This window comes from Acomys russatus, chromosome 10 (genome assembly GCF_903995435.1).
Source record: "Acomys russatus chromosome 10, mAcoRus1.1, whole genome shotgun sequence".
NCBI classification, from domain to species: domain Eukaryota; kingdom Metazoa; phylum Chordata; class Mammalia; order Rodentia; family Muridae; genus Acomys; species Acomys russatus.
The window spans coordinates 23,320,370-23,340,810 of record NC_067146.1 but is presented as its reverse complement, the minus strand read 5'-3'; the positions used below and the strand labels follow the sequence as shown (position 1 = coordinate 23,340,810).

The 20,441-nt window shown below is 41.9% G+C and overlaps 1 protein-coding gene across 1 annotated transcript in view; it reads right to left on the bottom strand.

Moving 5' to 3' along the window:
- Positions 1–20,441, bottom strand: part of Wnt2 (Wnt family member 2) — a 42,818-nt gene that overhangs the window by 16,672 nt on the left and 5,705 nt on the right. Inside the window, exons 3-4 of the mRNA XM_051151887.1 lie at positions 18,306–18,583; positions 2,032–2,296 (exon numbers count right to left, since the gene is read on the bottom strand). Of these exons, the coding sequence (XP_051007844.1) occupies positions 2,032–2,296; positions 18,306–18,583 (543 nt within the window). The remainder of the gene's footprint in view (positions 1–2,031; positions 2,297–18,305; positions 18,584–20,441) is intronic.

Genomic DNA, 20,441 nt, shown 5'->3' with positions numbered 1-20,441 from the left:
CTGCCCAATATGGACAGTGATACCTGGGGCTCTTCATCTGGCTGTAAACTAAGGTGGGGGTTGGGCTGGTGTCAATCATTAAGAAGCATCCATTATTTTGTCCCCATGTGAAAAATGTACAATGAGGTGATGTCTCAGGGCTGCTTCCTAGGCTCAACCAGACCAGGTGGTACATGCACAGTAGTCTTAGGGCAGTGCTCAGTATACACGTGTCTATTCCCGAGACCTGAAACAATTACGGTGATCCCATGACCATGGTCTGCTTAGAGTCAAATAGCTCACTAAGGACAGAAGGGGACATAGTCCTCTGGGTTGATTTATATCAAAACAATGTGTTTCTCTAAGTCTGTTGTTTGACAGGTAGGATAACTTGGTTGTGATTCCGAAGCATGGCAGGAATGCAGTGGGGCCCAGCATCACGTCCTTCGGCTCACTGGTCTTGAGTTCATATGCTGCATGTACAAACATGTGCACAGGCTGCAGACAGCTAACCCATCAAGCGGTAAAGGAACTTCAACAACTCGAGGGCAGGAAAAGGGCTCCAGGCATCTTGTGATGCTTCCTGGTAACCTCGGCTATCAGTTAATCTAGCTTTAGCAGCTGGCTGCATCTGCACTGACTTACTGGCTCTTTTGCAATTATTTCAGAATGGAAAACAAGCTCAGAGTCTAAATGGAAGGATAATTTTTCTGGTAGTAAATGTCATTGCTTGCCCCACTAAGCAAATAACACAAGCCAAAGTGGGCTGTGGCTCCCATTATCTCTTGTCCATTGAGACACTTTCACTCCTTCTCCTTCTTATTTTGCTCTAGAGTCCTTGCAGCCCAATATAGATCTTGAGGGTAAGAGGTGGAGAGCACTTATCTATAAAAGCAGACAGGTGGGCACAGCATCTATATGCAGGCTGGAAGAGAGAGTCTTGTTGTACAATGTGGAGAAAAATGTGCTTTGGGAAGGAAGAGTGTGGCTGTATTAAATGAGATGCCGCTTACATTCACTCCCCATACACGATCCACCTATGGCCAAAAGCGTGGGGGTAAGTTCTTGCTTGCTTGCTTGTTTGTTTGTTTTAAATCGTAGTTTAAAAAGAGAGGCAAGAGGGGTTTGACATTTGTAACCATACTGAACAGAGCAAGGGAGTGGGAAGCAGAGGAGACTTCGGAAGACAAGAAATTCCCAAGCCCTGGGGCCATTTCAGAGTCATGGTTGAGGAATTTGTCGTGGGGCAAGATTATTACAAAACTGTCCTGTGCTCAGCTCGAGATCGCAGGAAGGATGCGGGGCAATAGCCCATAATGCTTATCTCCCCCCTTAACTAGAATTCTGTGTGGGCAAGAATTCTGCTGATCTGCATATTTTGACTCGTTGCCACGCTACATTCTTGTAGTTTGTGTTCCTTCAGAATCTGCACACTGTCAACCTGTTTCTCTAAGCGCTTGGGAGAATTTTCTGTGCAGTCTCAACATGAATTAGAAAGAACACAAGCCTGGAACCCAAAGGCAGGCATCTGCGATTACACAAACGGCCTGCTGAAAAATACAGGCACCCACATTATGACCCGTGGACCTGGGTCCAGGGGTCCTGCTCAAACTATAGCACCAGCCAAGGACAATATAGGCAGTAAACTTCGAACCCCTACCCAGATCTAGCCAATGGACAGGACATTCTCCACCATTGAGTGGAGAGTGGGGACTGACTTTCATGCGAACTCTGGTGCCTCATTTTTGACCACATCCCCTTGATGTGGAGGCCTGGTGGCACTCAGAGGAAGGATAGCAGGCTACCAAGAAGAGACTTGACACCCTATGAGCATATACTGGGGGAGGAGGTCCCCCTCAGTCACAGTCATAGGGGAGGCGAGGAGGGGGAAAGCGGGAGGAAGGGAGGAATGGGAGGATACAAGGGATGGGCTAACAACTGAGATGTAATATGAATAAATTAATAAAATATTAAAAAGAAAAAGAAAAGAAAAATACAGGCACCCAATTAGGTTGCAGAGCATTGTTCTCTGAAGCAATTCGCTTAACCTACCTGCCTCTCGGTCCCTGATACAGTAGTCAGGAGAGTTCTCAAAATACACGAGGTCATTTTTTGTTGGCTTCTTAAATCTCTTGTTGGCAACTGTGAAGCCAGTGCCATCCTGGTTCATGACGACCTGGATGGCCCCGTTGTACTTCCTCCAGAGATAGTCGCCTGTTTTCCGGAAGTCAGCCATGGCCAGCCAGCATGTCCTCAGAGTACACGAGCCACTCACACCGTGACACTTACATTCTTGTTTCAAGAAGCGCTTTACAGCCTGCAGGAAAAAAACAGAAGCAAGCTCAGTGGGGCAGGACTAAGTCCAGGACACAGCTACGAGTTTTGCTACCTCGGAGCTATAGAGAAGTGCTCTGAAAAGGTCTCTGAAGTATCATTTGTCAACTTGCTGGTTGCTTTGGCAGCGCTGTGGTAACTGTTGCCATTGAGGGGCTGAGTGGAGAAATGATGGGAGACTCCAACTCCAAACCCCATCTGAACCCCATCCATGTAACCAGCACTCGTTATTTTATAGGGTACATAGCTGGCATGTTTGTTTAAATTTTATTTAAAACGTTTTTCATACAGTATATTTTGATAATATTCTTTCCCCATCTCCCAACTCCTCCCAGAGACCGCTCCCTCTATGTTCTCTTTCCCCTGACTACCCCCCTCCCTCTCCGTCTCCATCTCTCTCTCCCTCCCCCCACACCCCCTTCTGTGTCTCAAAAAGTTTAAAGGCAGAGGAAATGGAGTATTTCCTAATACATAATAACATCTTTATCTCAAAAATGCATACTACTACAGTGTTGAGCATCCTTTATCTGAAATGATTAAAACCAGAAGTGTTTGGACCTTGGAGTTTTGAAATTTGGGGATATTTGTATGTATAATATGAAATGTCTTTGAGACGGGATCCTAGTGCAAACTGGAAATTCATTTACATATACATTTTGGACACATAGCTGAAAAGTAATTTTATAGTGTTTTGGGTTGCTTGTATCTTGTCTCCAACTTGCCTCAAGTATCCAGGTAGAAAATTTTTCCATTCACACCATCATGCCATTATAAAAACAAAAACAAAAACAAAAAACCAAAATGTCATTATCAATTTTAGTTTTTTTACGTGAAGTATAGTCACCCTGTACCCAAACCAGATTGATAAAACAATGGCTAACTCTTGTCTTTCTGTGGCCCAGTGGCTATGTATGGAGTGCTTGCAGCAACTGGACACAGTGTGGGCAGGATGCACTCCATTTCCATGCCCTTATGCAATGCACGAGTCCTACCCTACCACTTCAACTTTAGGAGGAGAAAGAGTAAACATGAGCGACAGTAACGCTCTTGCCCAAAGGAACACAGCTAGTGAGAGATAAACCCTGTTGTAGTTAGACTGACCCTAAGTTACAGGTTACCCCACAGCTCTGGCCAAATGATGCAGCTTACATGGCCCTGCTGTGCTCGTGCTCTTTCTTCCTAGGAAGCAAGGGAAACTGAGGTAAGCCTGTCTTGGCTGGCTCTTGACAGAAAGACTGATGTTTGCTGGGTGGGTGTGAGGGTTGTGGTCTCAGAGAAGGGCAGGCAGACCACAGGACTATCCAAGGAAGTGTCTACTTTGGTGCCCGGGGTAAGTTGCCACAAGCTACCATTGTCCTCCGCAAGACACAGTGAGTTTTTCCTGCCTTGACTCATTACCCATTGACATATGTAAGTAAAGAGAGTAAGTTATGCTCAAGGTCTGCAGAAAAACCTCAAGCTGCTGGCCATGGTGGCGCATGCCTTTAATCCCAGCACTTGGGAGGCAGAGGCAGGTGGATCATTGTGAGTTTGAGGCCAGCCTTGTCTACAAAGCAAGTCTAGGACAGCCAAGGCTACACAAAGAAACCCTGTCTCAAAAAAACAAAACAACAACAACAACAAAAAAAAACAAAACAAAACTGAAAACAAAAAAGAAAAAAAAATCCCTCAAGCTGCAGTCCTTCCCCTTTTATACGTGGGAAGCCGGGGCTCAAGGAGACAGTAGGACTTGTCTGAGCGTCAGAGCTCCGTGTCGAATGGCTGGAAGCAAGGCCAGATGCTGAAGTCTCCCTGATCAGCAGCACACGTAGTCTTCAACATGTCCCCTCTTAGGATGTTTCTGGTGAAACTCCTCCCCCGTCCTCTGTATCATGGGATTCATATTCCAAGAACCGCCCCTGTTTTTCCTCTGCTAAGGCTTCTCTCATCCTTTATTCATTGCTTTTCAAAGTTTTGGTTTGTTTTCTTGTTTGTTTGTTTACAATATCCAAAGGTCTCTTAATATGATACTGGTGCTAATGGGTTGTGAACGTCGGGCATTCAAAGCCAAAGATACCAAGAAGCGCCTTTAAGGAGACTAGAAGCCCTGGGGATCTTCCAGTCCCTAGGTTTGATCCCCATACTGAAACAGTACAGTGGAGCTTGTCTGCCAATTAGTGTGAATCACGTTAGAGGGTATCTGGAGGAAGGGCATGAGGAAATGGGGCAGTGAATCCCTTGATCATATTTTCCAAAGTGCTATCTGAGCAAAATTCTTAGGGTCTCTCTAAGAAATGGAAGGTGGGAATTTCAACAGTGTTCTGCACTGTCCCTGAGACCCTGGTATCCTGGTGCTGTGTGGAGGTTGTTCACAGAAAGGTAGCTGAGCCATGCTGCTTGGAGCTCCAGTCCTCTTCACCACTCCACAGAGCTCTTTCCATGTACACAGGGTTTCCAGCTGCCTCTCCCTAGTGACCTTTCCATGGCCTTTTGCCCTCGTGCTTGACCTGGCTTTGCTTCCTGCACAGGCTTGCTACCTGACCAAGATATGGTAGAGTCAGGTGTGCACAGAGGATTTTCATTCCAGAAGTCAGCCTCAATTTATTCATCAGGCTGGAAATACGTCAAAAGCGTTCAAGGGCTAAGGGAGCAACAATTACAGGCAAGGTATCGCAGTAGCCCCGGGTTGTTTGCTTATGTGGTCTGATTGCTGTCTTCCAACTTGGAGAACTGGCATCCACAGTGTTCCCACTTTCGTAGGCACAGCAGACTGTGGCTCTGTATCCCTGGGGTCCTTCCCTCTGATGATTAAGCAGTCAGAGAAGGCAAGACAAAGATTTGGATTCTCCACACTATGGAGGCCTGGGAATGTGAAGGGGTCACCGTCTCCCCAATGCCCTTTCTATTCTAGGTGTTGGGAAAGAAGCCCACTGGACCATCTGGTTGTAGACTTGGCGACAAAGAACCTCAGGAATACCTACTAAGCTCCCCGACTTTGTCAGAAAGCTCCTCTCCCAAGACCTGATAGCATCACCCCCCATGCCAGGTGCTGCCTCCACCCTTTCTGTTTCTCCTGCATTCCTTTAGCAGCTGGGCTATTCTCTTGTAAGTCACACTCCCGGTTCTAAAAATAACAGGAAATATCATTACCCTGCCTTTGTTATGCTACGTTTCCAGGTGACAAACTTCAAAGATGATATTTTTATATGATTACCGGGAAGATTTGCATATTAAGTTTGGATCTCAAACGTACACTTAGCATCTCGATGGCAGGGCCAGATGACTGTCTCTCTGTGTAAACACATTTCCTCCCTTATTGGCTACCTCCTTTACACAGATGCTGGGAAGTGGTGTGTTCCGGGCCTGGCTAGGCCCTCTATGATCCAGGAGTGACCTACATCACGAATGGCAGTTTCAGGGCTAACACACCGGCTTTTCTTAGAATGTGGAACAGGATGATTCAATTTGTATCACTGCTCTTTAAAAGGGAGACAAAGAGAAAGGCTTTTCCTCTGTCTGTAGATGAGTTCTTTTTTAACACAATAGAGCACCAGTAGGCTAATGTGTGAAGCTGTACACAGTCTTAAAAGATGTGAGGGACTGGGTTCCGGGAAGTGCTGTGGAGTTGCTCAGTGGGTCCAACTGGGGTTTGCCCAACACCCAGACTTCTTGTGATCCCAGACAGTAAGTTCTCCTTATTATTTAGCCATCCCCTGGGGGGTGCATCTGGGGGCTGTCCCCAGGAGTTGAAAGTACCAAAGTTAGTTCTTGTTTGTGGATTAATGACAGATCTCAGCTGACAGTTCACTCTTTTACTAGCTTTGTAGCACATCTCCAATCCTGTTACTAGGTAGCATGTTCAACACTTACACTCAGGAGCTGGCTACCTCTACCCCTATTTGCAGGATTTATAGATTTTAAAAATTCAATCCTGAACTTTGAAAAATGGCAAAGCCCAATTGAAGCAGAAAAATTCAAGGAAGAAGACCTACGCCTTCAAATTCTCTTGAGTTCCTTGAGGTGAGAGCAAGTCATGGGACCGTACCATGAAGATCTAGAATTCCAATATTCCACTGTGGAAACCCTATTGTTTTATTTCATACAGGCTTTCATGTAGTCCAGGATGGCCTCTAGTTTACTGGGTAGCCAAGAGTGACCTTGAACTTCTGATTTCCTGTCCCCACAGGATCACAGGTGTCTGCCAGCACACCCAATTCCTTATGTGGCCCTGGGAATGGGCTCGAAGCTTTGCGCAAGCACTCTACCAGCTGAATTCTGTCCAGTCCTACAATAACATTATGAACCACAGCAACTTAACTAGGCTTAGCCAAGAGAGTTAGTATTCCCACTCCACGGTTCTGAAAATCAAGGCCCAATAAGGCCAGTAAAATCTCTAGTTGCCAGCTAGACAGGGGCAGAACTCCCAGATCTGTGGCCTTCCTAAGCAGACATACAAAATCCAAAATCACACTGGGATCTTCCTGAAACTGAATTATACACACAATCCTCAAAAATTCACTTTATAATATTCGCAAATGCAAACTATATAAAGAGACCCAGATGACATCAGTGGGAAAATGGATATGCAAATTCTGTCACCTGGTCAAGGATGGTATTTTGTGGCTCTTTAGGTGATAAGGCAGGACAGTGCCTTATGCATGAAAGAAAGTCAAGTGCTGAAAACCAAATGCAGAACAATATATATGGTATGTGCCACTTTTTAAAGCTCTGCATATGTATCCGCACAGAGGAGGAAAGGAAAATGTTCTTTTACAATCCGGCTGTGGTCTGAGGAAATGCAGAGTCTGGCAAGAGAAGGGAAGACTCCATCTACGCTGTGTAGTAAAGTTACAGGAATCCAAGGACTGTTCCCTGGCAACTGGAGCACAGAGCAGTGGTTCTTGTTTCTGGCTGCACATTAAAATCACCTGGGGGATCATTTGCAGCCCCTTCCCAGGCTGAGTAAATCAGACCCTTGAGGGGGTGGGGCAGGCACAGGCCTTGACAGGGCTTACAATTCTCAGGTAATTCTAATTCGCAGCCTGTGCTGAGCTTGGCGGGCCAGCAATGCAGGAGAGGGGCTACGGAGTGGAGTCCTCGCTCCATTGCAGAACATGGGGGCCTGTGGAGGGCAGAGCCCCAAGAAATGCCTGTGGCAGGGTCAGGCACTGCATTTCTATGCACAGGGAGATTTAGTTACCTAATTATGGTTGTTTCCCACTCTGTGTTTCTAGGGCGTCTAAATCATGAGGAAAAAAAAAAATCTCCACAAGTAAAGATCTCCTGTGGCTGCTCTGCAGAGAAGGAAAGATGGTGGCACCCAATGGTGTGAGACCCAAATCCAATGGCTGTGTGTGTTAGTAGGCCACACGAATGAGCTGACTGGTTGGTGGGACACCCTGAGGTGTTCAGACATACGGGATAAAGAGCTAGGAGGCTCTCATGCACAGCTGATGATGGAGGAACTGCTGACATTTTATTGGGATATACAAGAGTGAAAAAAATCATATCAGAGAGGACCAATAGTGTATAATTTATAGTTAAGTCTTCCATAATATATCTAAATACTTATTCTAAAAATTGAGAACAATAATACTTACTGACCTTCTATACCTATGGCTTCAATCAAGTATGGATTTAAGAAGAAAAAACTAGCAGGAAAAAAACTTGACAGAGTTTGTAATGTGAACAGTACACTGAGTCCACCCAGATGAAGTGCTGTGTAGGTAGGCTGCAGCTCATCCATTGCAAACTCTCTCCATCACTCCGTGTTTGAGCATTGTTCACGCATGGGGTCAGGTCTATGATATTTGTGTCCATACTGTACACCACAGACTTTCTCTGATCACTATTCCCTAGTCAATATCACATGAAAACTATGAGTCACCTAAATTGTCAAGTGATATAACAAAACTAATTTAAGGGTGTGTGTGTGTGTGTGTGTGTGTGTGTGTGTGTGTGTGTGTGTGTGTGTGTGTGGGCATATGGTGTGCAAATGTTACACTATTTTTACATAAGCGATTTAAACATCTCAGATTTGAAAACCCACAGACGACCCAGAAGCTGTTAACTGTACAGTCAGGTGGAATTTTACTATCCAGTACCACAACCCTGCTTTCATGAAGGATGCTCGTAGAATACAGGGCTAGCTGTGGAGCTGGAGCTGTGGCGCGGAGACCTAGCATCATGTCCTCCTACCCTGCGCACACACGTTCCTAGATGCCCTATTTTTCCTTTGTCTGACCATCCTTTCTCTCTGCTTGTAGTACATTCCTAACTCCTTTAAGGTTCACAGAGGATGCATTTTCTGAATTCTTGCATGTCTAAGAAGTCTTACTTCAGCCTTCACATTTGATTAATAGCTTGGCTGGGTATAGAATTCTGCATTGGAAACAATTTTCTCTCAAGTTCGAAGATGTAGCCCTGTAGGCTTTTAGCCTCCAGTGATCCAGATAGTGACTGTGGCATCTCACTGATTCTTTAATATGGATGATTTTTTGGCCTTTGCTCCACTTTTTTTTTTTTTTCTGTGCATAAAAACTTCTAGAATCTTTCCTGTGTTTTTGGTGTTCCAAAATATCACACCTCAGGAATTTTTCCCCATTAATCCTCCCTGACAGTTATCATAGTCTTTGAGACTTCAATGCTGAAATCTTGCCTTTAATATCTGCCTTTCTGCATTTCCCATAGTCTTTATGACACTGTAATTAGCTCACAAACCTTGCAAATCCATCCTCTATGCCATTTTAATTTTTTTTTTCTTAAAGAATTTTCTTCCTTGCTTCTTAAGGGAAAAATGCATTTAAGTAACATTTCTGGTTCTCTAACCTTGCCCCCACCCACCTCATTTGTTGCTCCCTAGAGTGGGAAAACTGACTTGTCCAACTGGTGAGTTTGAAGGAAGGTCTAAGGGCCTTTCTTTCCTTGTTTGGCAGGATCTGTTAGCCTATTGAGAATGCACACTATGGCCGACCCTCACAAAGCAGCCCTGATCTCTTCAGTGAGCTTCAAGGCCTGGCCTTTGAAAGGTCTGGAAAGTCCACATTCTGTGGTCTATATAGAAGCACTGTGCTGTACAAGGCTCTGTCACTTGGTGCAGGCTTTTCCCAGCCAGCAGTGAAACTGAAATATTTGTTTCATCTATCTGCTCATTTGATACCTGGTTTCAAACCTGTGAGAAATGGAGACTTTGCGAACCTCCTTAAACTCCATTTATCATTTGGGTTTTTAGTTTTACTTTTGGGAGGGATTTTTTTTGGCTTCCTCTTCCAACTTCTTGTTCTCTTCTCACCACTATTTCAAGGCTCCCACTTTTACTTACAGATGCTACTATTTTCTTGAATCTCCTTGAGAAGACTGATCAGACTTTATAAACATTTCTCCTCTTACCCCTAAATTACTGATTTTAATTAGGTGGTCATTTTCCATCTTATTGCACAGACTTTTCCACTGCTCAGTCTCTCTCTCTCTCTCTCTCTCTCTCTCTCTCTCTCTCTCTCTCTCTCTCTCTCTCTCTCTCTCTTTCTCTTTTAGTAGCTATGTATACACACTGTTTTCTACTTTTGCTATCTTCGTTTTGTAGAAGAATCAATGGCAGTCATTTTCTCTCCCGTACAAGATGGACAGCTTCATTCGCAATCTCTGATCAACACCACCATATAGCTAGGTCTCCACTTCTCTGTTGTCTCTTGACATCTCTTCTGAAGCCTCTAACGCTCCCCTCCTTCCTTTGGGATTCGCTGAGGGTCACTGGGAGAATCCTATGTTAGGCATCTCTGGCCAATCACACGGCACTCATGGATCTTCACATCGCCATGCTGGTCACATGACTCTTGATGCCTCCTCTGCCACTGCATGTCTGAATCCCATCTGAGTTTTACTCTGAGGTACCCTGTCACTACAATCTTGCTCCAGTGCTTCAGCCAATTTTAAAAGGAGAGAAGAAATAGAGAATTCCTAAGGACAGAAACACTTATTTTTGGTGTTTAGCACTAATACAGAGAACATTTTTAGATCAATATATTAACTTTTTTCCCTAACATTTCTACTTAGCATTGCCTTCATGGAAGTCTTAAATATTTGATTTTGAGCATTTTTAAGTTTTGAAAAAAAATTTTACTTAGAATCTATTTTCTACTTTTAGAATTTATATTTTAAACTCCCTCGAGAAAAAGGAATGCTAGATGTTAGCAGTCTATATCACAGAGACAAAATCCTGAATGTTAAAAGAGAGAAAGAACCATAGAAGGATATGCGTGCATCCTGTAGAAGGATCTGTTTTTTCATTTCTTTGTCCTGTCTGCTTCCAGGGTATAAAGAACAAGCACAGCATTCATTAGATTCTTGTTTTATGCCAGGCCATGGTAAGCATTTTAGAGGGGCTATTTTACTCAACCAACACAAGCATATAAGGTATATCATTACCCCCCCACATCTCTCTCTCTCTCTCTCTCTCTCTCTCTCTCTCTCTCTCTCACACACACACACACACACACACACACACACAGAGGGAGGGGATTCTGAACCCCTAGAGGGAGATCTGCCGCAGTAAGAGAGATGTGTAGGCAGGCAATATATGACACCTGTTAACTCCCTCTATAGTTTTCTCATCCTGGGATCTGCGAAGCCCTGGTTAAAACGTTCCCTAGACTCAGTGAATGCTACATTTTTCTATATGGAATGCCTGCATCTTTTGTTATACTCTGAGTAAGAATTATTTTGCCAATTCTAAGAACAAACTTCTCTCAAGGAGGTTTGCTATGTCAGCCTTTATGAAAACAGCAGAGGGAACTGCTACGGTGACCTCATCAGATCTTCTTAAAGAATATAACAATATTTTTAGCGTGCATTTTGCCATGCTTACAAATGCCTGAATTGTGTTATACTAATTATTTTCCAACTCGAAAAAAAAGACCAACTACTTTATATTATATAAAATATTTGCCAATGATCAGCCAGCACTGCCTTAGAAATCAAATATAGAATTTATTTTAGGTCTCTACATGGTTAGCTTATAAACTGAATCATCTGAAGGTGTGTTAGTGCTACAGTTTTTAGTTAGTTGTATTCCACAAAGCAGCTAACATATTGTGGGTCCTATTGGTTTTCCTGAGGAAACACACATTAAAAACACATTATTTAATTTCCAGATTGGCTTAGAGCCAAATGCATTTATTACCAATTAAATCCTTTTGACAGGACCACATCTCTAAGATAGGAGTTACTGAACACTGAAACAATTTATACCCTTCAACTGTGCATGCACAGGAACTCGGGAAGCAAAGAATGTTTATTAGAAAACGCGCACTGGGTTAGCTTATGCAAACACTTATTAAGTTCAATAAGGCACTGTGATTTCTTCAGTTCTGTCATCTCTTAAAACAGTGACTGTAGGTGGGCTTGCTCAGCTAGAAAATATAAGGTGTGGAATTTGTATTTGTGGGCCTTAGCATCACCATTGACGAACCATGTACACAATAATTCTAATTGGCAAATGATGCAGATCTAAGTTACATCTGCTAATAATAGAACTCTGATGGAACGGAAAGAATTTTGTTGGGGGTTATCCTCTGTTTGAGAACTTTACTTTTGGTTGGGTTTAGAGTCATATGATATAAGGAGACCTATAGTGTATCAAATGCATACTGATTTGGGATTAATGAGACAGAGGCTGGCGCTTACTCCGAGTTTTTAAAATCTGAGTTTTTAATGTTCTGAACGAAGGAAGTCAACTGCAAAACACAGATCTGCTGGCTGAACTTTGTGCCCTATAAAGATGTTACAGGGAAGGTTGGAGTGAAGAGGAAGTGAACACAGTTTGGCTCTGCAGTACAGTTTGGTTTTATCCCTTCCTTGTCTATTGATATTTCGTACTTTTAAAGAGTGGGATTTCCTTTTCATCATATTCCAGTTCTCTGAAGTCAGATCCATGATTTGTATATTACCTATTTCAAGTGATATTAGGGTTCTATTTTTTTGATATCTTTATTAGAGCTTAGATTTTTGCCTTAAGGTTCTGCCTACAAGCTATCCAACACTGTTGACTGTGGAGGCATTTCCTGTGGGTGAACCTACATGTTTGCTGGGTCCCATCTCTCTAGTAGGCCACCCGCGGGGCCTTGGAGCTCTCTTATCAGTCTTTGACCAGTGCTCCTTTGAGCAGAATGCTGGAGTTGCTCCTTCACTGGAGAAAGTCCTGCCCTACAAAATGCTGTGTACTAACTGAAGTAGGATTTTCAGATCATTTGAATTAGTAAATACAGTCCATTTGTGTGCTGACTCTGCCCTATTATAGCCACAACTTCTCATATGCAAAATGGAATAACAATGGTGCCTAAGTGTTAGGTTTTCTTGACACCTGGTGCATGGGTGTGAGCGATGCTAGTCAGGGAGCCTGCCCAAGGCTGTGTTCAGCTACTAGAGACTCTTGCTTATTGCTCCAGTGACGTCTCTAGCTAGAAACTACTCATAATTACTACAGACAATATCAACCTTTATCAATGTATTTGATATTTATCTATACCTGTTTGCTTTATCTATTATCTATTGATAAATATAGATATTTGATATTTATATATTTATATATCAGCATAGTTACTACATGCTGTATTTATAATTAATTAATATCAGAAAGCAAACTACATACCTATTTTGTTTGTTTGTTTGTTTTTGTTGTTTTGAGACATGGTTTCTCTGTGTTATCAAGGCTGTCCTGAATTTGCTTTGTAGAGTAGGCTGGCCTCAAACTCACAGTCATCTGCTTGCCTCTGCTTCCCAAGTGCTGGGATTAAAGGCGTGTGCCACCACACCCAGCAGAAAGCAAGTAGAACAGTCCTAGTTTTATACTTAAAACTAGTCTTAAAATTCAAGCAGCTAAAAGAAATCTTGTAATTTTGCTAATAAATCCATTTTTAATTATTACTTCAAATATATTATAAAAGGTTTGAACTTTGATAGCCATTAATCTTTCAAAGTAGACTAAATGGAGTTGAAAAAATGCATAAAATTGAACTAAATTATTGAGTACCTTTCCAGTAACATTGAAATGTCTCCGCACAGTATTTAAGGATCTCTAGATGTAGCAAAGATACCTGTCCAGCTTTTGTTCCGGTTACTCTGTCAGTGGCTTCTCCATAGAACCCTGGTCATCCTCACCTTTATATCTTACATTCCATTAACCCTGAAGGGCGTTTCTATATAGGAAATCTCTTATCTCTAGCTTGTAGGGTGTATGTGTGTGTGTGTGTATGTGTGTGTGAGATCTCCTCAGCTAACAGACCCTACTCTGTTATGCAGTACTTGGTGCAGCTTGTCTTGTGCCTAAACACCACCATCTTTCAGACTAAAAGATAGTTTCCTGTGGTCATGCTCTTTCCTTTTCATATTTTTTTTCTTATCTCATTCAATACTGTCAAATGTGTTTCCCCACGGAGCTTTGGCAAGTTCTTTTTTCAACTAAGAGCCGCCCAGTAACACACAGTGCTCATTCAGACTTGGAGTGTCATTCATTGAAATTCCGTGAATCTCTTCCATGAGATCAAGTTGTTTAAGCTGAGCTCACGATGACCCATGTCATGTTTTCACCATTAAGAAATTTTCCTGTTAAGAACAATTGCTCCCTGGGAGTCTTCTTTGTTTAAAAAAAAAAAAAAATCAGGTGTCCTTCGGTGTGTGGAGTTATATCTGGTCTTTAGTCCTATTCCACTCATCAACATTTCTGTTTTTATTACTATAATGTTGTAATATTTTATTACAACACCATGTTTTTAAATTTTTTATTAATTTATTCTTGTTACATCTCAATTGTTATCCCATCCCTTGTATCCTCCCATTCCTCCCTCCCTCCCATTTTTCCCTTACTCCCCTCCCCTAAGACTGTGGCTGAAGGGGACCTCCTCCTCCTGTATATGCTCATAGGGTATCAAGTCTCTTCTTGGTAGCCTGCTATCCTTCCTCTGAGTGCCACCAGGCCTCCCCATTCAGGGGACGTGGTCAAATATGGGGCACCAGAGTATGTGTGAAAGTCAGACCCCACTCCCCACTCAACTGTGAAGAACATCCAGTCCATTGGCTAGATCTGGGTAGCGGTTTGAAGTTTACTGCCTGTATTGTCCTGCGGATCTGGGCCCATGTTGTTTTTATTACTATAACATTGTAGTACAGCTTAAAATTAAGGATGATGATAAACACAACAGGGGTGAGCACAAGGTCCCCCCTCCAGCTAAGGAGGTATTTGCAGCTGATAGCTGCTTGGAGAGGTAAAATCAGTTTTCCTCAATGTAGTGACACTGGATCTATCCAGCACACTCCGGGGAAGGCGTCAAGCTTAGGAGTAGCTGACAGAGACAAAGTGGCCTCGATGTTTTGTGTTATTTTGTTATTGTTGTTGGCTTTTTTGGTGTTGATTTGGTTTCATTCTTTTAAGGAAAAGAAAATACAAGTTGGGTGGGTAGGGTGGGGAGGGAATTGGAGGAGTGGAGTTTATGATCAAAGTAGATGGCATGAAAAAACTTTAAAATAAAAAGATGAAATAAAAACAACGAATAACCTCAAGGTCATTGTAGAAAGCCTGAGATGAAGCCACCTTCCAAGGACAGCTGCTGCTTTTTAGTTTTTTTTTAAAAAAATATACAAATACTGTTTGTTTTTCTAAAAACTCAGAACTAGAGACAATATGGAAATCTGGGTATCTGTTTGAACCTCAAGCCTAGAATCTCATCATCATGTGACCCTGGGTTAGTCATCTTATCTCCTTCAGGGCAACTTATCACCTGAAAATTAGAAATATTCATACTACTTGTTATTTCTATTAAGATTTAGGAAGGCAATATTATAAAACACTTCATAAAATACCCGAGCTCTGTGTGTCTGATTAGTGCATTCTTTTGTACAGAAAGTGAGTCTGTAGACAGAGTAAGAGATTAAGCCCTAGGTAACAGTTCCTGTTGAGTTTTGGCCAGCTTCTCTTACCTGAATTATAAATAATGTTGGCTCCGCTAATGGGATAGAGGCTGAGAACTTATTACAGTGAGAAGTCTGAGCTATTTGCTTATATTTATTTTCCTATGCTCCACATAATTTATGTAACATTACAGCTGATAAAACCAGTGAGAAAGTCACTACCATTTTGAGATGAACACTAAGGTGGGTCTGATATTGAATTCCATCTTCTTTCTGCTTTCAGTATTGGAGACATGTTTTCAAAATATTTTTTAAAGAATTCTATTATGGAAATTCATATTTTAATGTAAATTTCTAGAATTGTTAAAGAGCAGTATTTGCTTAGATTGATATTCTAATTCAGATTCTCTTAAGAAAGTTGAATGAACTCATGATTATATTTTCTTACAAAATAATAGAATAATTTAAAATCTCTTTGCAAACTCATGAAAGAGAACAAATGGTGGCTCTTGACCAGGTAACCTTTGCTGGCCATTCACTACATCTTATCTTAATATAGATTGCAAGTCTTCATAGTGTGCCCTCTTCAGACTTACAAAGAGCAGCCTGGACATGCTGCGGAAGAACATTCTCATGCCTGGTGAACTGACTTCCTATTCTATTTGGAAACAGGAAACCAGACCCAATGAAAGGAAAATCTCAAGTGAACATAAAAGAAGAAAAACAGTGATAAGTCTATTTAAAATGGCTAAAATGAACGATAATGCAGATTTAGATGGTATTACAAAATAAAAACACATGAGGGTGCTCTATCCAGCTGTCATAATAAATTAATAAATTAATTAAAGTTTAGTTATTGGGGGAAATTGGGATGGAAATTGGGGTAAATGTGGACAGCAGTGTTGGGTTGTTACTTAGCATTGGTGAAACAGATATGTCTTGGGAAAGATGACTTTTCTTTCAATTAAAATATATTATCCCCCCCCCACACCATTACTCTCAGTTTTTAAAAGTACTTGGTGCTCATATTAGACAATTTGGAAAATGCTGAAAAGCAATAGAAGAAAACAAAACAAAAACGGCAGCAACAACAAAACAAAAAACCTGAGCTGATGTAGCTGTCAGCCCTGGTAGAATGGGGTTTTCTAGAACTGGACCAACTGGAGACTTTGCTCAGGAGGGCTGCTCTCAAACATGAGCCCAGCCTAGTCTCATTTTGATTGCACACATCTTCTGCTGGCAAGAAGGGGGAGTAAGAGCTGGAGGCCTGATGACCGCAAGAGGAGAATTAGAGATGCATGTTTATCTCAATACATTTGCTTTCCTTAAAGTTCATATTCGCTGACGTCACACCTCTCCTTGAGAAAGTCTGCCCACCCACCATTAATTAAATCCACGTTTTAACAAGTTAGTGTGTACACTTTTATCCCGATCAAAAGTAGCCTCCTACGTTTCATGGAGAAGGCAGGAGAATGTCTGAGGCCCAACAGCTGTTCACCTCCACGCAGTGAACAAATCATGTGATTTGCATTAAAACAGTGGTTTACGAAGGACCTAGCATATAATAGCTAAGATATGTTGCTTTGAAGATTAGAGGTATTCAGTGTCTAATGATCTATTATAAAAACTTAACATATATTTTAGTAAGTTGACGTTCTTTTGGATACAATGTAGTGACATATAGCCCAAGTTTGCAAATAAAGAGATCTAGTTAATATATCCCATTCAAATATTTAAGCAGTGTATCCTATCCAAGCCACCACACTTTATAACTTACTTGTGTTCTGTTGATGTCCAGACAAAGGTCAGTATAGATTGTTTTTATCTAAATCATTGCACAAACAGCAATTACCAATTGTAGGATTGCACAACCGTAGTCTATATACTTGGCAGTGGTCATTATACATTTTCAATTTCATACAAATAAAGAATGTTAATATTTAAGTTAAAAAGGTGCTATTTGTAAACAGCTCCGTCACACTCACGCTACTTCACGTGCTAAGAGTCCCCTTTCCCCAACGTCTTTTAAATTATATTTGCTCTTCTCAAGAGCCTCATAAGAGGATTTCACTCAAATAGATTTGTATTCTTTTTCTATGCTTCTTCATATCAGTCCCTCCTGCATACCTCCCCATTTTATGCTGATCTTTCTTTACAAATTAATATCAGGCATATTTAGTGTTTTATTGATAAAAGACAAATTAGGGCTATCTGTTTCTTTTGGCAAGTAGATTATCTTACAGTGGTTCAGACTAAATAGTTCTTTATCCCAAGCAGTATCTGCTTTCTGCCCAAAGGCACAGATAGCAAGATTCTGTTTTCTTTGTTATTCAGGTCGAGCCACCACCTAAACGGTCCCTCCTCATTCATGCATCTGAACACAGACATCAAATCAGTTTAGTCCTAGGTTGAAGTCCCCTGGCCTAAGAGTTAAACTCGAGTTCTAGTCCTGACTTCTGTGCTGACTCTTGGTGAGTACCTCAGGACTTCAACATCCTCATCCACCAAATGGGTGGTTGAAGGTGATTGCAGACTAGATTCCTGTGGACTATGAGGGTGGCTCTTCAGGATGAAAGGAGAAGGATTTTTCTTTAGTTCTTCTAATCAGCCAGCACAAAACAAAACAAAACAAAACAAACAAACAAAAAATTGGAAGCTTTATGCTAGTGCTTGGTCTGGCTCCAAAAGAGAGTACCTCTGAATTTAGGAGAAGCCAACTCACCAGGCCTAGTGAGTTGTTCTCATGGAACATCTGGGAGAAGATGCTCTGAGCATTGATGGTCCACACAAGTATTCAAGATGCTATTGCTTTGTGGGATGAAGAACTATCTGGCAGATGTACCTCCTGCCTACATTCTACACTATCTAGCAGAAACCATAAAATACCTGACTCACTACACTGCTCAAAGCAATGGATGGACTTCTTGAGCTCACTGTGGGAAGAAGGTGGGGCACGGGTGAGGATGTCTCAGCCCTGTTGCTGGGACTCTGTAGAACAAGTGGCCCTGGGCTGAGAATCATTGAAAAGCTGGGACTACAGAGCCTTTAGCCAGCTAGGAAAGCTTAAGGTCTGTCTCAGTGGGTCCTCACATCAGCAGGAGAGCAGTCCATACCTTTCGTCCAGCTCTGTTGTTGTGAAGGTTCATCAGGGCTCGGGCGTCCTTCCCTTTCCTTTCCTTGGCATCTACAAATGCACGGGCAAACTTGATCCCATAGTCAATGTTGTCACTACAGCCACCCCAGTCGAAGGTGCCTTTGCTGTCCTTGGCACTTCCTTTCTTCTTTGGATCACAGGAACAGGATTTTAATTCTCCTTGGCTACAGGCCCTGGTGATGGCAAATACAACTCCAGCTGAGGAGATGGCGTAAACAAAGGCAGATTCCCGACTACCTGAAACAAAAATGCTTTTCTTAAAAGTGGTCAGAGAGCTTCTCTTAAGTTTTCTGAATTGTTTTCATAAGGTGAACTGCTTGGTATTTTATCTTTTATGGTGTTCTAGGAGTCCTTTCTAGATCTCATGTTCTTTCTCGACTATGAATCACTTATGTTTAATGTAGGATTTGGTCCATTTAAATAGCTATCGGCCAACTCTTCCTAAATACACAGTAGAAAAGATAAAAAGATAGCCTCGCTCCTGCGTTTAGCAAATCACATTCACCCCAAACCCTAGATGTCCCAGAAGAGCAGATCTGGCATGAGTCATCTTAGTTTCACCATCTATAAAACAGTCTGAATTCTTTAGTTCTATCATTCATTCCATTGTAAGGTTTCGGAGTCATGATATCACAGCTTGGGAAAAAAAAATCTGTCAAGATAGACACTGTTGCACGCGGTTATAGTCTTGGCTCCCCCAGAGGTTGGGCTGGAAGAGTGCTTGAACTCAAGTGTCGGAGGCCAGAACAAACAAACACACGCCCAAACTTCTAGACCTTACTGAGGACACTACGGCAAATTGAACTTACCATCAGTGAGATGGTACCCAGATATGAAAGAAACGTTGAGGCCAGGGTGGGAAGAGAATTCAGTCAGCCAGCAGCCCCTGGCGTTAACATTGGAGAGCTGGCTTGCCATTGGCTTTCACAAGCAATTGAAAGAGTGTTGAAAATAACATGCAATAGCCTTGCGTTGCAAACTGTGTCTAACTCCTGAGGTGATTTTCCTTTCTTCTGGAACACCTGCACTAATCATGGGTATGGGTCAGAGACAGTGCAAAGCTCTTGCTTTGGTTTTTCTGGAAGGAAACAAATTTACCGCCTATAATTAGACTTGGGCAAGAACCCTTTGGGGGCTTTCTTAGACTTGTTCTTTATTAGACAGCAGCCTACTCTCACTTGCAGGCTGAGAGGCACATATTTCAGTGCAGTAACTACATTAAATTATTTTAATAATCTGTAGTAACTCATAACACAGCGTTGTGGTAGAGTGACAGATATAAGGCTCTTTAGGGTCTGTGTGCACCTCATTTTTCAAGTGGAACTGTATTTCTTTGTTATTAGCATGGGTTTTTATTAATGGTGCTGCAGCAAATATATTAACAATCAAAATAGAAGCTGGACAAGCTAATGCCAATGCAAGGCAGAAAGCAAAGAACGTTCAGCGATTCAGTCTGTCAAGACCAGTGTGACTTTTTGAACCACACACCTGGGAGAACAAGCTGCTTTTTCCGCATTGAAGCCTTGCTCGTTTTCATGCGTCGCTCATTGCTACAGCTTACTGTGCACCTCTTGCAAAATTCACTTTGCTGGTCTCCTTATTCAAAACCATTAAAAATCTACAAGAATATTACATGGCACTTATCTCAGCCTTTCAGGAATATCTCCCTACAAAACTCTAGCCACCAGAAAGGGAACCAATTATTTCCAGGGACAATCGCTTAGATGAATATTTGGTACAGGTAGCAAGGAATGCTCTTGAGCCAAGACTGTAGGCTCATAGGAACTGTTTCAAAAGTCCCAGCTAATGCTATAAGGATCACCCATAGGATCACTCATAGGTGGTGACTGATATGGCTTAATTTTACCTACTGGCTTTTGGGTAAATAACAATTTCATTATGTATTAATTTTCATAGTTTTGAAAAATTCCTTGCTGACAGTTGTCAATTTTATCATCGAAAGTCTAGTTTGGAATCCAGTGTTCATATTTATAGATGCATATATGATATTATATGAATATATATGAGAAATGATCATACTGCTTAATGTATCTACCAGTAATATTATAGTTTGAGCAAGACATTTTGTAAGTGA